Source organism: Peromyscus californicus, unplaced genomic scaffold (genome assembly GCF_007827085.1).
Source record: "Peromyscus californicus insignis strain IS unplaced genomic scaffold, ASM782708v3 Scaffold_7__1_contigs__length_154581171, whole genome shotgun sequence".
NCBI classification, from domain to species: Eukaryota; Metazoa; Chordata; class Mammalia; order Rodentia; family Cricetidae; genus Peromyscus; species Peromyscus californicus.
Genome location: NW_026294595.1, coordinates 1,930,677 through 1,945,220, shown reverse-complemented (window position 1 = coordinate 1,945,220; position 14,544 = coordinate 1,930,677). Strand labels below are relative to the sequence as shown.

General features: G+C 41.4%; 1 protein-coding gene across 7 annotated transcripts in view; it reads left to right on the top strand.

Annotated features, from left to right (window-relative positions):
• Rabgap1 (RAB GTPase activating protein 1) overlaps nt 1-14,544 on the top strand; it is a 129,969-nt gene that overhangs the window by 92,445 nt on the left and 22,980 nt on the right. For all 7 annotated transcript variants that reach the window (XM_052726613.1, XM_052726610.1, XM_052726612.1 and 4 more), the window contains 4 exons: nt 816-929; nt 10,046-10,120; nt 13,103-13,228; nt 13,732-13,875. In XM_052726613.1, coding sequence (XP_052582573.1) covers nt 816-929; nt 10,046-10,120; nt 13,103-13,228; nt 13,732-13,875 — 459 coding nt within the window. The remainder of the gene's footprint in view (nt 1-815; nt 930-10,045; nt 10,121-13,102; nt 13,229-13,731; nt 13,876-14,544) is intronic.

Below are 14,544 nucleotides of genomic sequence, written 5' to 3'. Positions count from 1 at the left end.
ATGAAAACTGCTGGGGATGTTAGAGCCAGCAGGGCATTGGTATGCCTCATGGGTGACTGCTGGCATTAGTGACACCTATTTACCTTTTTGTTGATTCAAAGACCACTCTTCTCTTCTGGCAGAGGAAAAGAAGAGTTTCTCGTTAGGTATTTGAACCCCGTGCCATTTGGCAGTCTCACTCTGCATTCTTGTGCCATTTGCCCCTAGGAAACTCTGGTTAGGGGCCTTGGGCCATGACTAAAGAGATGGCTCAGAGGTTAAGAGCACTGACTGCTCTTCTAGAAGACCTGGGTTCCATTCCCAGCACTCACATGGCAGCTCAGAATAGTCTGTACCCAGCTCCACCACACATGAAAGGAATGTACATACAAAGCCTTGGACCTTTCCCATTTGGGAATGGGCATGAGCTTCATGCCAGAGCATAGATGAAGCATTGCTTTTTCTACCAGTTTCTATATCAGAAGCACTTTCACTCCTCTCTTGAAGTAAACTTGAATGTTTTTCTGAGGGAAACCAATTTTTAGCAGCTTATTTTCCTTTGTACAATAGAAAGTTCACTAGCCTCACTTCCTGCCGTGCACAGGGAAGAGAGCATGAGTGTGAGGAATGAAATGGCACTTTCCTTCTGTCTGGCCCACCCTCATTACACATTACACTTACAGAGGATTAGTCCCTGAAGAGGCAGTAAGTGGAGGCATGAATATGTGTTTGACCTTACAGCACTTAAAGTACGTAAATAATGGGACCCTTTTGTATAAATCCAAATAGATAGCTATCTTCTTAATGGCCCTGGTCTTCTCTTCCTGTTTCCACAGGAGTCTCCCCAAGACAGTGCTATCACAAGGGATATTAACCGCACATTTCCAGCTCATGACTACTTCAAGGACACAGGAGGAGATGGACAAGATTCCTTATATAAAATATGCAAGGTATTTCATATTAAAATATAAAAGTATTGGTTTTGAATAACAGTTCTGGTTCTTTGAAATTATGTAAAAGACAAACTACAAATGTAATTTGGGCTTGTTTAGGGCTTTTGTTTTTAGTTGTTTTTTTTTTTTTTTTTGAAACAGGATCTTGTGTTGTCTAGGCTATATTCAGTCTCACTATACCAGGGGCTAGCCTTAAATTCCTGTTCCTCTTGCCTCCAGTTCCCAAATCATAGATTTAGAGATGCATTCCACCATGCTGTCTACAAAGTGTAATTTGTATTTGATTTTCAGAATTGGAAAAGAAAGATAAAGACAACAAAAATGAGTATCTGAAATCCATAGATAACACAATTTTAGAGTCATTAAAAATCAGGAAATAATGAGTCCAGAGAAATGACTCTGTTAACAGCACACACTGCTCTTCCAGAGGACTGGAGTTCAGTTCCTAGAACCTACACCTAGTGGCTCATCACTTCATAAACTCTAGCTACATGGGGTCCAGTGCCTCTGGCTCTGCATGTAGGTCATGTAGGTCATGTAGGTCATGCTGTTATGCTAGAAGTCACTCTCAGCCCCATGTAGCTAGAGTTTATGAAGTGATGAGCCAGCGGGTCACAAAAAACAAAGAGAGACAAATATGGGAAAAGGACTTGTCAGGAGGAGAGTAGTGACAGGTACAGGAGAAAGGTAAGGGTTGGGAAGAAAGCAGCAGGTATTATATACATGTGTGAAATTGTCCAAGGACAAATCTGATAAGGACTGTTTGAAAACCAGAAAGAGAAAAAGAATAACTGAAGCCAGTGTAGCTAAATGTGACATTTACCAAGACAAAGTTCTCAGTGTTCAACGAACAGAGGAAAAACAGTGTCATCCTGACCCTTCATAATACATGTTTAGATTTTTCAAATTTGGTTTGTAAGGCTCCTGGGAGCCGTGGAATGCTTATACACATTCTGGGTGCTGGAGTTGGCTCTGTGGATATGGCTCAACAATAGGATGGGCCAGTGCCCATTCAGGTGGATTTTTAGCACTGTTGCTTAATAAATAAGTGATGGTAAATATTCATTTCCAAGATCTGTAAAGAACAGCCTATTCAGTTGTAACCTTTTTTTGTTTTGTTTTGTATTTTCAAAGCAGGGTTTCTCTGTGTAGCTCTGGCTGTCCTGGAACTCACTCTGTAGATCAGGCTGGCCTTGGAACTCACAGAGATCCGCCTGCCTCTGCCTCCCGAGTGCTGGGATTAAAGGCGTGCACCACCATGCCTGGCTGGTTGTAATCATTTTAAAACAAATTTGTTCTAATGCACATCAGAGCTACAGTGCTAAAAGGTTGGGACCAGACCTTTTCAGTCTTGTCCTGATTTCAGAGCCCGTCTTTGATCTTTTCCTTCTCATAATTAAGTAGTTTTTTGTAGTGTGTTCAGGCAAGGCACAAGACGTGGTCTTAAGGAACTTCCACTTAAGATTGAAAAGAAAAAACCATCAGCTGGCTTTAGGACAGGCTAGCAATTAAAGGCTTTCCAGTGACATACTAAGTGATTTTCACTATTGAGGACAGTTAGACTTTAAAGAAGTTGTTCTTTAATTTCTCTGTAATGCTCAATGCTGTGACTCTATTGTAATCTTCTTAGGTCTGTTAGCCACTTGTATCTTGTATCTCAGTTGTATCTTCCATACAGTTCCTCTCGCCATTCCCCACCATGTTGCAGAATTCCCAGAAATTATGCCCGTGTCCAATGCCTCTGCCTCACTTCTGTATCCAGTTCCCATGTCTCAGTCTCCCAGCAGCTCTCTGCCTTTGACTCTCCCTTCCTGGCTAGCCTCCTACCTTCTAGCCTTACCAGTAACTTTGTTTTTTCTCTCTCTGCCCATCCATCCACCCACAGAGACCTTCCCGTGGTACTCAGATGGAATTCTCCAGCTCTACATGGCCCCCTTGAAGTCCCCCTCACTCTCAGAGCAGAAGTTCTCAATTACTAGACAGATGTGCCAATTCTGTGTTAGCTTGTTAAATCCTAGGTGCCAGTTAGTCTCTGTCAGAATCATAGAACCAAGTTGGTCTTTCTAGTTCACTTAAAAACATGTTTATTGTAAAAGCTTTCAAACACACAGAAATTGATTATTGTGGTGAATTTCTGTGTATTCCCTTCACATCAGCTTCCTTCCATGTTGCTTCATCTGCCCAGTAGTACTTCAAAATATATTGCTGCCTGTAAGGGAACCAGCCCTGAGCTGCCTTGGAATCCATGGTGTCAGCGAGGGTAGGACTTTTCTATCTGAAGGGTTTTAGGGAAAGAAAGCATTTACACTCTCTTGATGGCTTCTTTTCTGTATTCTCTCACGTTGCACTACTTCACTGCTCTCTTGTTCCCTTTCCCTGCACAGCTTCAATACTCTAACAGCATCTCTCAGGCAATACAAAAGTCATAAAAAGTACATTCCATTTCTCTCAGTATCCAAGAACACCTGCAGCCCTCACAGGGGCTACAGGTTCAAATTATCTTCTGTAGCCTTGACTAGTCTGTGGTGGTATTTTACTTGTACTGAAATGTGATTTTAATTGTATGTTAATAAATAAAGTTGTCTGGGGGTCAGAGCTATTAGAGTCATAGCAAGTGCATGGCATCGGTGGCGCACGCCTTTAAGGACCTGGAGGGCGGTACATTCAGGCAGTGACGAGGCAGTCACATGTTTGGGTTTACAACCAATGACAAGGCAGAACAGGAAGACTTTAAGGACAGACACACAGGAAGTAGGTCCCTTTCGGAGAGCTCTCTTGGCTGGAGAGGATCCCTGAATCAGGAAGGGTGAGGCTCTTAGCTCTGACCTCTTGGCTGTCTTCTCTGAATTGGCTCTGTGTTTCTTATTTTATAAGACCTTTGGTTACATCTACACTAGTCAGACTTTATTTTTACAAATTGGGGTCAGGAATGAGTGCAAGGAATTAATCATTTGCCAGCTAGCAATAATTAGGCTGCCTTTGTATTTACAACCTAGTCAGACAGGACAGCTGTGTGTCCTTGTGAACAAGATAGGGAATGTAAACCATAAGCAAGGCATCTGGTCTAATCTAAAGCTCTTTTGAAGGTTTATATCAGCTTGCGGTGCTCATCCATAAAATTAAAGGCATTTGAGCCATTCTGGCTCCTAGTTTATCTTAATTTGAGCAGGGATCAGAAGCAGCTTCTTAGTGGAACTCAATAGGCCCCGACTGTGTCAAAAATTATCTAGCATCTTCCTGACAGTCCACAGATATAAATGCCTGGAAGATCGGGATGATTTCATGAGATAAACACATACTTTACAGGCAGTCGGGAATTTCCCCACAATCATACACATTATATCAAATACCAGAGAAAAGCATGTAAGGGTACAGCAAAAGCAAAAGATACTCTGGAGTCTCGCAAGCCCTGCTTAAATGAGCTATACCCATCAGAGTGTTTTTCTTCTGGTGGGCTGACATGTGCTATTCCTCTGTTATGTCTGTTGGCTACCTACAAAAATAAAATTCAGAAATTTTGTTTTGTTTTGTTGTTTTGGTTTTCGAGACAGGGTTTCTCTGTGTAGCTTTGCGCCTTTTCCTGGAACTCACTTGGTAGCCAAGGCTGGCCTTAAACTCACAGAGATCCGCCTGGCTCTGCCTCCCGAGTGCTGGGATTAAAGGCGTGTGCCACCACCGCCAGGCCAAAATTCAGAAATCTTGATCCAAAGTTAGACTATTGTCCATCTCAGCTATCCAGTGGCAGCTCCATATCCAGACTTCCTTGAATGCCATCATACAGCTGGCTGTGTCAGGGTCCATCAAGACCCTCCTCTTAGCTGCTGCATCTCTTCTGATTGATGTCAGTCTTCCTTTCCCACCATGTCACATTCCCAGGTTGTTTGATGCGGTTGATGACCCTTAGAGTTGCACTTCCCTCTATGTTTGCCCTCTTATGTTGCTGGCAGTTTTATAAAAACTTTCTTGAATTAGTTGCCCAGCCTCTGGGGTCTAGCCTGCTTTCATGTCTACTCCAAAATTTGCTTCCTGTCTACACCAAAATTAGCTCATTTGTGCAGCTTCCACAGAAATCTTGAGCACTACAGTCATAACACAGTGGAATAAAATAAAAACTCCTGAGTTCATTTTCTGCTTCTGGATACCTTAGCATTGGTGATGATTTGTAATATATCCTGGTTCATAACTTGCTCCTGCTTCACCAGATGAACTTCTTGTTTTACAGGGCTTGATTGTTTTGTGGGAATTCCCTCACTGAAGTTCTCAAGGACAGTAGCACTTGGCACACTGCTGAGCATACTACAGATGTTCCTTAAGTGTCAATGAACTAATGAAATGACTTGCCCTCCTTTTCTTCATTTTAGACCCTTGAATCTTATACTCCCACTGTTTCCCAAGTACCTCGTGTACTTTCAATACATGTGTGCATTCATTTGGTCCCTTATCAGCCTGAATAGTATGTTTCTGTAAGTAAATTTGTTGCAACTCTGTGGGTTTGGTCTCAGGTTTTGGCACCAAATGTGAGTTTTGCAACTCTGGGGAAAGGTGTTTTGACTACTTGGGGAGTCAGGCAACCCCTTGAGCTGTTTAGGAAAGCTATGACAGCTGGAGCTGCAAAGAGACAACTCAATCCTAGAGGGCGAGGTATCCCAGACACCTCGAGCTGCTTAGGACAGCTCTGATGCTGGAGCTGCAAAGAGACAGCTCAACCCTGGAAGGGAAGTTTTTCTGACTGCTCAGGAGAGTCAGGCCTGGAGCTGCCAAGAGCTCTGCAGGGAAAGGTATCCTGACTGTTCGAGAGAGTCAGGCTATACCTGGTGTGATGAGGGATGGTCTCCTGCAGGATATAGCAATCCTGCTCCTCTCCTGGAGAGCCGCTACAGCTGAGTTTTGCTCAGCCTCCACTTAAGGGGGCTTCCTAGCAGAGCTCTGCTTCTCCAGCTTAAGATGTTGCTGCTTTTGCTTCACTCTGCAAAAGGGGAAACCCCTGCAGAAATGTAACAGTCTCCTCTGGCTCCGGAGAAAGGTGTTACTTTTTCAGCTTTCTCTTGCTCTGTCCACTGAGGGATGTCTCAGCAAGGATCTTCTCTACACCAGTAAATGAAGATCTTTACACCCAAAACTCTTTTGAGAAAGTGGTTTATTTGGGAAGGAGGAGTCCAGGAGAGTAGCTGCCTCTACCAGGGTAGAGAGAACAGCTCTCTTTTTTAACTGACCAGGCAGAGCAGTTTATATAGGATGTCCTGGGGGTGGAATCAAGGGTTGACTTGGGGCCCAGGGTTCTGTCCTGCTCTATGATTGGTTGGTTTCACAAGTCAGTTGGCCAGAGCCAGAGATGGCTCTGATTTCAGCCAAACTGTGTTTCTTTCACTGGCCTTACTTAGCTTTTTGACACTAATTTTAAGGTCAGGGCACATTTCTTTTACTGACTCTGATTCTCGGGACCAGCAGCGTTTCTTTGGCACTAGTTCCAGAGTCAGGGCGTGTTTCCTTGGTTCTGGGTTTGGGGATAAAGTGTCCCAAACCCACCCTGTATTTCTTTCCCTGGTCCTGGATCCCAGGGCCAGGGTTCTACTGTTCTGCTCTGTGATTGGTTGGTTTCACAAGTCAGTTGGTCAGGGGCAGAGATGGCTCTGATTTGAGCCAAACTGTGTTTCTTTCACTGGCCTTCTCTGAGTCATCTTTCCCGAGTTCTGGGCTCCAGGGTCAGGGTGGGTTTCTTTAGCCAGCCCCTTTTCCCTACAGTCCCCCTCTGTTCTCTACCTATGGAGAGTCCATGCATGTATATAAAGCTATATAAAGTTGCTTAAGCTGTGCTGAGCTCTTTGCCTAAGAAGGCTGAGTGGGGACAGTAAGTCAACATTATGATAGTAGTAGTAGTGTGTATAAATAATGTGCACAAGATCTAGCAAAACTAACAAACACAGGCCTCTGACTCTGTAACTGATAAACTGTTGATGATACCAAATGCTTCCCAGAGAGTTGGCTGTCTCCAATGATAGTTTTCAACACACTCTTAGCAATATTGGCTCTAACATTAATTTTTATTAACTTAAGGTGTGGAAAGAGATGTGCCTCCTGGTGTTATAAACAGGTTCTTTCTAAAGCTCTCATTTTGTATCTTGTCTTCGAAAAAAGTATACGTTCTTCTTGTAGCCCTCTCATCAGACAAGCTGTGAGGAGCCAGAAAGCCTACTAAAATTACAGTGACTTCTACCTGAGTTTATGAAGATAGGATTATAAAGCTATGATGTCTCTAAAAGCTAATGATAAAATCTGCATACATACATATATATCTCCATCAAAGACCCTAGAAGGATGAAATGTTATCTAACGATAGGGACATCTGGCTGCCTGGACAATCACCCTGGGTTCTTCTGTAACGCTGGGGCCTCCAACTTTGGCCTACAGGCTTAGTATATCTGACAGACATTTCTGAGAAGCAGGAATTTTGAAGGATTGTCCTACTTGTCTTGGCAAAGTTTGGCAGTCGTTTTTGGTTTTTTTTTTGTTTTTTTGTTTTTGTTTTTTTTTTGTTTTTTGGTTTTTTTTGCGTCCTGCTTGTCCAGTTTGGACAGTATATTGTCAGCAGTTAAGGCAAGGGCTGTTTCTTTGCCCACATGTCTAGCTTTTGCCATAAAGAAAGCAAACTCTATATGAAGGTTCTTCAGTGCTCATCATCTTCTTTTGAAGTAAATGGGTGCTGTCAGGAGCAGACATGTCTCACTGTCATGAAAAACCTTATGCTATTAAATATATTAAATGCCATAGTCTATAGGTCTTTGAAGTGTTTGAAGACATCTATCTATGTAAATATATCTGTTTGACCTTGAAAACATACCTAACATGACTACAAGTTTGATTATAATAGGTGACTACTAACCTGCATTTCTTTATTATCCTAAATAGTTTGTAATAATAACTTTTGAGGACTAGAAATTTACACTATATGGTTAAATGAGCTGCATAGGTATAATATCGTATACAAGAATAGAAAGATATGTACAGTATGTTCTAAGAAAAATAATCTTAAATTTGTATCAACATACAAAAATATCTTAAATGAGTAAAAACATATATACAGTATAACAAAATAACCTCAAATTTGTATCATTCATACCAATGTAAAATATTCAGGACTGGTTGTTGCTTTTTGGATTAAAGTAAATTTAACAATCTACCTTTTTATACTATCATTTCCATACCCACCCCCCTTTTTCTGTTTAGAACAAGATCCCTGAATCTAATCTCCTTTGTTTAGCATTTTTTTCTGACCATTTCCAATAACAACTTGTAACTAACCCCCTTAAATGATAACAAACATCCACCAATATTTTGGGAATGTGGGCACTGTTCCTTAGACTACTTCCTGTTGTCTGGGGGTGCTGGTGTCTTTGGGGGAACCTTGAGAAAATTAGGATAATAATGAAGTCTTGGCTGGAGTAGTCCATGAGGTTGGACCATCTCAGCCAGCAACCTGGTTTGGATGCTGAATTTTGAGAAGACTGTAATAGAGGCATTTTGAAATGCTGGATTACCTGGGTCATCCGTTTTCATTGGTGTTTGGTCCCCTTGTTCTGAAATTACATAAAATTTCAAAGGCAGTATCCATTACAGGTATGGAATGTGTGGCGTGCACCAAGTCAGTTAAAGATGATTTTTTGTTTTATGTTTGAGCAGGTAAAATACACATTACTTATAGTTCTTGTAGATTTATTTTTTATGTCTGTAGCCAGGATTTCAGGGAAGTCTTTCCCAATCAAACCTGATGTTCTTTAACCTGGAATGAATCCACAGCTTCTCATTTCCTGTGGAAATAAGAGCATAACCTCTCCCCCAAAGCAACATACCTTTTGACCTAATTTTTGAAGTGTATTTTTAAAATATCAAGATATTTTTAAAATATACAGGTTAGTTTAATCTAGCAGCTTTTATAATCCAGTGTCTCTTAGCAGCCAACAGCATTCAACAGAAATAAATTTGTCATACAGGGAATAGCATCATTACTTTATAGCAGTGGTCCTCAACCTTCCTAATGCTTCAACCCTTTAATACAGTTCCTCATGTTATGGTAATCCCCAACCATAAAATTATTTTCATTGCTACTCTTATGAATCATAATGTAAATAGTAATATGCAACCCCAAGGGGTCATGACCCACAGGTTGAGAACCACTGCTTTATGGGCTTTCCCCCTTTCTACCATAGTTTACATGAGAACTACTAATGCTAATCACATCACAAAAAACAGTTCAAGAGCAGCAGAGAAGGGACCATGGGGAACTGCAGATGTCAGTGTTCTAGTCAAGATAATGTTCATAGGCAATGAGAGTAATCATCTACTGCCAAGGAAATTAAAAATAGGAATCCAGAGAAAGCCACAAAAGACTTTAGAGCCATCACTCTTATCAGAAAGCCTTTTATACAGATAGATGGTTGAATAATATTAACTAATCAGTACCTAGTTGAATAACATCATCTCATCTCTCAGGAGTCCTAGAGAAGATGGACACTTAAAATATGGCCTAGTAAATGCTATAATAGCCATGTATGTTTAGCAAGTATCACAGAGTTACAGAGAAGAGAGTGATTCATTCTGGTTGAATTGGAACATTTTTTGGGTTTAGAGGAAGAAAACATTTTTCAGGCAGAGAAGAGCATCCCAGGGTGATCACATGAGCTTTTAGAACAGGAGCTGTTAGAATCTGATTTAATGCTCAACTCATTTTTGATGAACTTTCTCCTTGGCCACTGGAGGTAGTATGGTGACAGCTCCTTTACTGTAAGGATGACACTGGGACTAGAGAGATAGATTAGCATCATTCTTTGGCCTTCAAAATGGTCCCGTGAGGCTTGGATAGCATCCTCTTGCTTCCTGTCTTCAGGGTCCCAGAGAGCAGGAATGGCCCATGAATGAGTCTTTCCTTTTGTAGTTTTTCAAGACAGGGTTCCTCTGTGTAGCCCCTGCTGTCCTGGAACTCGCTCTGTAGACCAGGCTGGCCTCAAATCAGAGATCTATCTGCTTCTGCTTCCTGAGTGCTGGGATTAAAGGCGTGCACCACCACCCCCCAGTAAATGAGTCATCCTTTTAACCACTTTTGTTTTGTCCCTTTGCAGGCATACTCTGTGTATGATGAAGAAATTGGTTATTGCCAGGGCCAGTCCTTCCTTGCAGCTGTGCTGCTTCTCCACGTGAGTAGTCGGGTCTGTGTCACAGCTGCATGAGCCTCTCTGGGCTTACGTGTGGCTAAGGTATGGCAGGTTAGATTTCCTTTTTATTTTTCAGAAGATTAGACAAACTTCAGTATTGGTTGACCCTTGGGGACATTTTGTTGTCTGTACAATAGCCACTGTCATTAGTAACTGTTCGGAAGTTCATATGCTAAGGAAGAGAGCAAGGCTTTCTTTAGTACCATTTTATTCATGCCTTCATTTAATAAAGACCTCTACTCTCCAACTTTTTTAAATCCATAGAAATGTCAGAACTACATTAAGGTGAACAGCCATATTTAGTACTCTTAATTTGACTTACAGTTACTGATTTATTCTTTATCTTCATTTTCCATTTCCACAAACACAACTTACTTACTATCTTTTAAAAAGAAAGCAGCAAACATTTGAGCTTGTGTCTTGAAAGGACCAGGGTATTCTACATCATAACTGTAATATGATCACATCCCACACTCACGTCCTGCCTGGCACACAGTCCACACTCAGTGCTCTATCCCAGTACATGTGTGCTACATTAGCTATTGGTTATTTTGCTGTACTAGGGATTGAACTCAGGAACACAAGCATGCTAGGTGAGTTTCTTACCTATGAGCTATATCCCCTGCCCATATGCGACTCCATTATGGCCATTACTCTATGATCCAGCAACAAATCAGATGCTGTATTTGTTTGTCTTTTGTCCTTACAAAACCACCCTATTGTCTTTGTTTCAAGCCATTGACTTTTTTAAAAAAATTTAAGCACATTGCCTCATAAAATATGTCACATTCTTAATTTGCCTAATCATTTTCTTATTATTTAACTTAAAAATGTGTGGCAAGAATACTCCCTAGGTGGTATCAGCAGTTCTGACTGCTGCTGGAAATTTGAAGCTAAGAGTAAGCACAGGATGAACCTAGTGATCCCACCATCTGTAAACAGACAAGCATGCTTGCAGGGATTTTAATGGCTCCATACAGATAAAACGCAATGAACAGTGTAAGACTGTAACAGAGATCCTTGTTTAGATTAAAGGCTCCTCTTGGCAGATAACCAGTACAGTGCAGTGGACTCTGAAAAACAAGAAAGGCTGTCACTCTCTTGTGTGCTTTTCAGTGTTATTTAACCTTTTTCCTTGTTATGTTGCAATAGAAGTATTTTAAAAGCATAAAATAGAGTAGTCTACTGCTGTCAATGGGAATCATATAGTGTGTAAAAGCTGAAGAATTTCAAATGCATGGAATTAAAAGAGGCATAGTGGGACTGCAGTGGGAGGGAGGGAAGACAGAGACAGTGTTAGAGAGGAGAACACGGGCCACCTGGAAACCATGCAAGCCAAAATAAAGCTTACATGTTTGCTTTGAGAGGGCAGGAAGTCTTAGGAGGATTTTAAGCCATTTTGTAAAGATGGCCTTACAGGTCAAAAGAAAAAGCACTGTGTTCTTTACTGGGAGCTCAGCTTGGTGATGTCTGTAGCAGGTACAGCAGAGTTACAGAGAAGAGCAAGGTTAGTTCTGGATGAATTAGAACATTGGGGGGAATTTGGACTATATACTAATGCTATGACATTAATAAACAGATCAGTTGTTTTTTTCTTTAACTTTGATTTGTTATTTTAGACAGACTTTGTGTCTCAGTCTTACACAACTATACGGTTCATCTGTTTATGTATGTATTGTAGTTTCACACAAAGAACATTTATTCCCATTTAATCATCACCGCCCCTTGACAATGGTTTTCTCAATGACAGTCCTATTTAGAGCTCCTGCTGCTTCCTGAGTGTTAAGTGTTTGTTTTCTTGCAAGAGAAATGGGCAACCCCACATCAGAAATACCACACAACTCAAACCTCTTCTCCCTAACATGTTCCTTTCACAACAAAAATCTCAGAAAATCTAGCATTTTGCCCCAAACAGCTTGTCCTTCCCAATAAGATCTACTATGCTTTATCCTGTATTGCTTTTGCTGTGCCATTTTCTCACTGGGCCCCATGCTCTGCTGACCTCCAACATCTGTTCCGTGGTCGCTTGCCCACTATCTTGACTTTTCTGAGGCTTGCTACAGTTACATGAAGCTTTAACATTGCCAGTGTCAACCTTCTGTTTTGGAACTTGAATTATCTCCCCATATTCTTGGAGGAATGTTCCGTAAAGCCATAGAGGATGCACTTAGTCCTAAGTGGGCATCTGTAGACAGAAACGGGGGAGCGTCAGTGGTAATTCAGCACCACTGTACCACTGCTGTACATGTTGAGTAATAGTATAGACTGGAGAATGTGGAAAGCTCTTCTAGAATAAGCTATTCTTTTGTTTTGTTTTTAAGACAAGCTACGTCTTAAGACTTATTTTTAATTTATGTGTATTTGTGTGCCTACATGAGCTTATATGCATGATATACATGTAGGTGCTCACAGAGCCTAGAAGACAGTGGATTCCCAGGAACTAGAGTTACAGATATTTGTGAGCCGCCATGTGGGTGGTAAGAAGCAAACAGATCTTCTGCAAGAGTGGTCAGTGTTCCTAACCATTGAGCCATCTCTCCAGCCCCACAAACTATGTGGATGGATATGATAGGAAAGGAAAAGTAATTTGCTAGAATGACATTGTGGCAAAGAGAAGACAAATGATTGAACAAAGTCCTCATTATTTCAGAAAGCTGAAACATAGTGTGTACCAGCCTGTTTGTAGCCACCTCTAATCCTGTCCTCTGAGCAGAACCTGTTCTTGATTCACAAGATTCCCTGTCCTAGGTGCTCACCAGTCCTTCTACCAATTCATAGTTCATTACACTCTTGCTATGGGGAAGGCAGTGGTAGCACAGAGTAGGCCTCATTTAACATTCTTTGCCTGAGTGAATTAATGTTATTAAATAAAATTTGAGTCCATTTCCTGATAGTGGAGGGACATGCTAGAGACACTGGAGTAATTGTTTTATATCCCACTCCTCCACTACCCATCTGTTACAGATGCCCGAAGAACAGGCATTCAGTGTTCTGGTCAAGATCATGTTTGACTATGGCCTCAGGGAACTTTTCAAGCAAAATTTTGAAGATCTACATTGCAAGTTCTACCAGTTGGAGCGCCTCATGCAGGTAAGGGAACTCAGACTGGGTTGGACAAATATGTGCAAACTTAATGGCAGATGGATTGAGGAACAATGACTTTTATTTCTATTGTTTCTCACTATGTGATGAGGATGCAAAGATCCAACAGCACTGGGAATCTGATATGTTTAAGCTGAGTTTTCAGTTGTAGAAACAACCTAAGAGCAAATTGTGTAGTCAGGCCCTTTTCTATAGCAAATGCAGGGAGGAAATGTTCCCCAGGGCTACAAAAGGAAACAGACTTTCCCAAAGCATGTCATAACTTGGAAATAAATGGTTTTCCAAATACTTGTCACTGTTCTAGGGAATTCCTCTTTCTTTCAACTAGTTTGTAGTATGGAAAATAACTGTTAAGTATTCCAAGCTCTTCAGAAAGGTTTAGAAAAATACAAGTATATGACTTTTGGGGCTACTGCTGGAAGATTTATTAGCCTCCTAAGAAATATAGGATAGCTGCATATGTGCCCAGGACTAATTCGCTTACTTTTCAGGAATACATTCCTGACCTGTACAACCACTTCCTGGATATCAGCCTTGAAGCACACATGTATGCCTCCCAGTGGTTTCTTACACTTTTCACTGCAAAATTCCCTCTCTACATGGTCTTTCACATCATCGACCTGCTCTTATGTGAGGTATGTACTTAGATTGTGTGTGTTCTTCCACTATAAGCTCTGTCAAATCTCTTGTCCTCTGTTTTGTTTTGGTATTGCCAAATCTGGGCTGAGGTGGCTCTTCCTGAGGCCAGTGTCCTGCTCACCCTTGTCACAGAGGTTCTGAAGAGACACATTAGACAGATGAGTTAGTGTTCAGTTTGGCTCTGTGACACTGAGTAAATGAAATAGAGGTTTCTTTCTTGTAGGAAGACAGAGGTTGGCAGTGCCCTGCCTTCTCAGAGTCTCCCTCTGAGGGACATGTTTGTTTACTGTCTCCCGGGTGCAGAGAGCAGTTGTGTGCCACCACTCGTAACTCTGCATTCTTCTTTTTAGTGACAGCACTTGCTGGAGGCCCCGCCCAGCATCTCCATTGGATAGGCTGAGTTACGTGACCATACCAGCTGATGACTTGATGACTTGAGGGTGGGTGGGGATTTACTGAAAGTAGAACATTGTCACTGAAAAGAAACAAGGCAGTGTGAAAAATGTCCTTAGCCATGACATGGGTTGAGATTTGAAAGGTGTATATGTGTTAAGAAAGAAAGAAACAACTACTTTTAAAAGAATGTGCTTATGGCAGACCTTCAGAAAATATGATAAAAGCAATTGAAGAAACTTGGATCCCTTATTTGCACAGTTTAACTATAT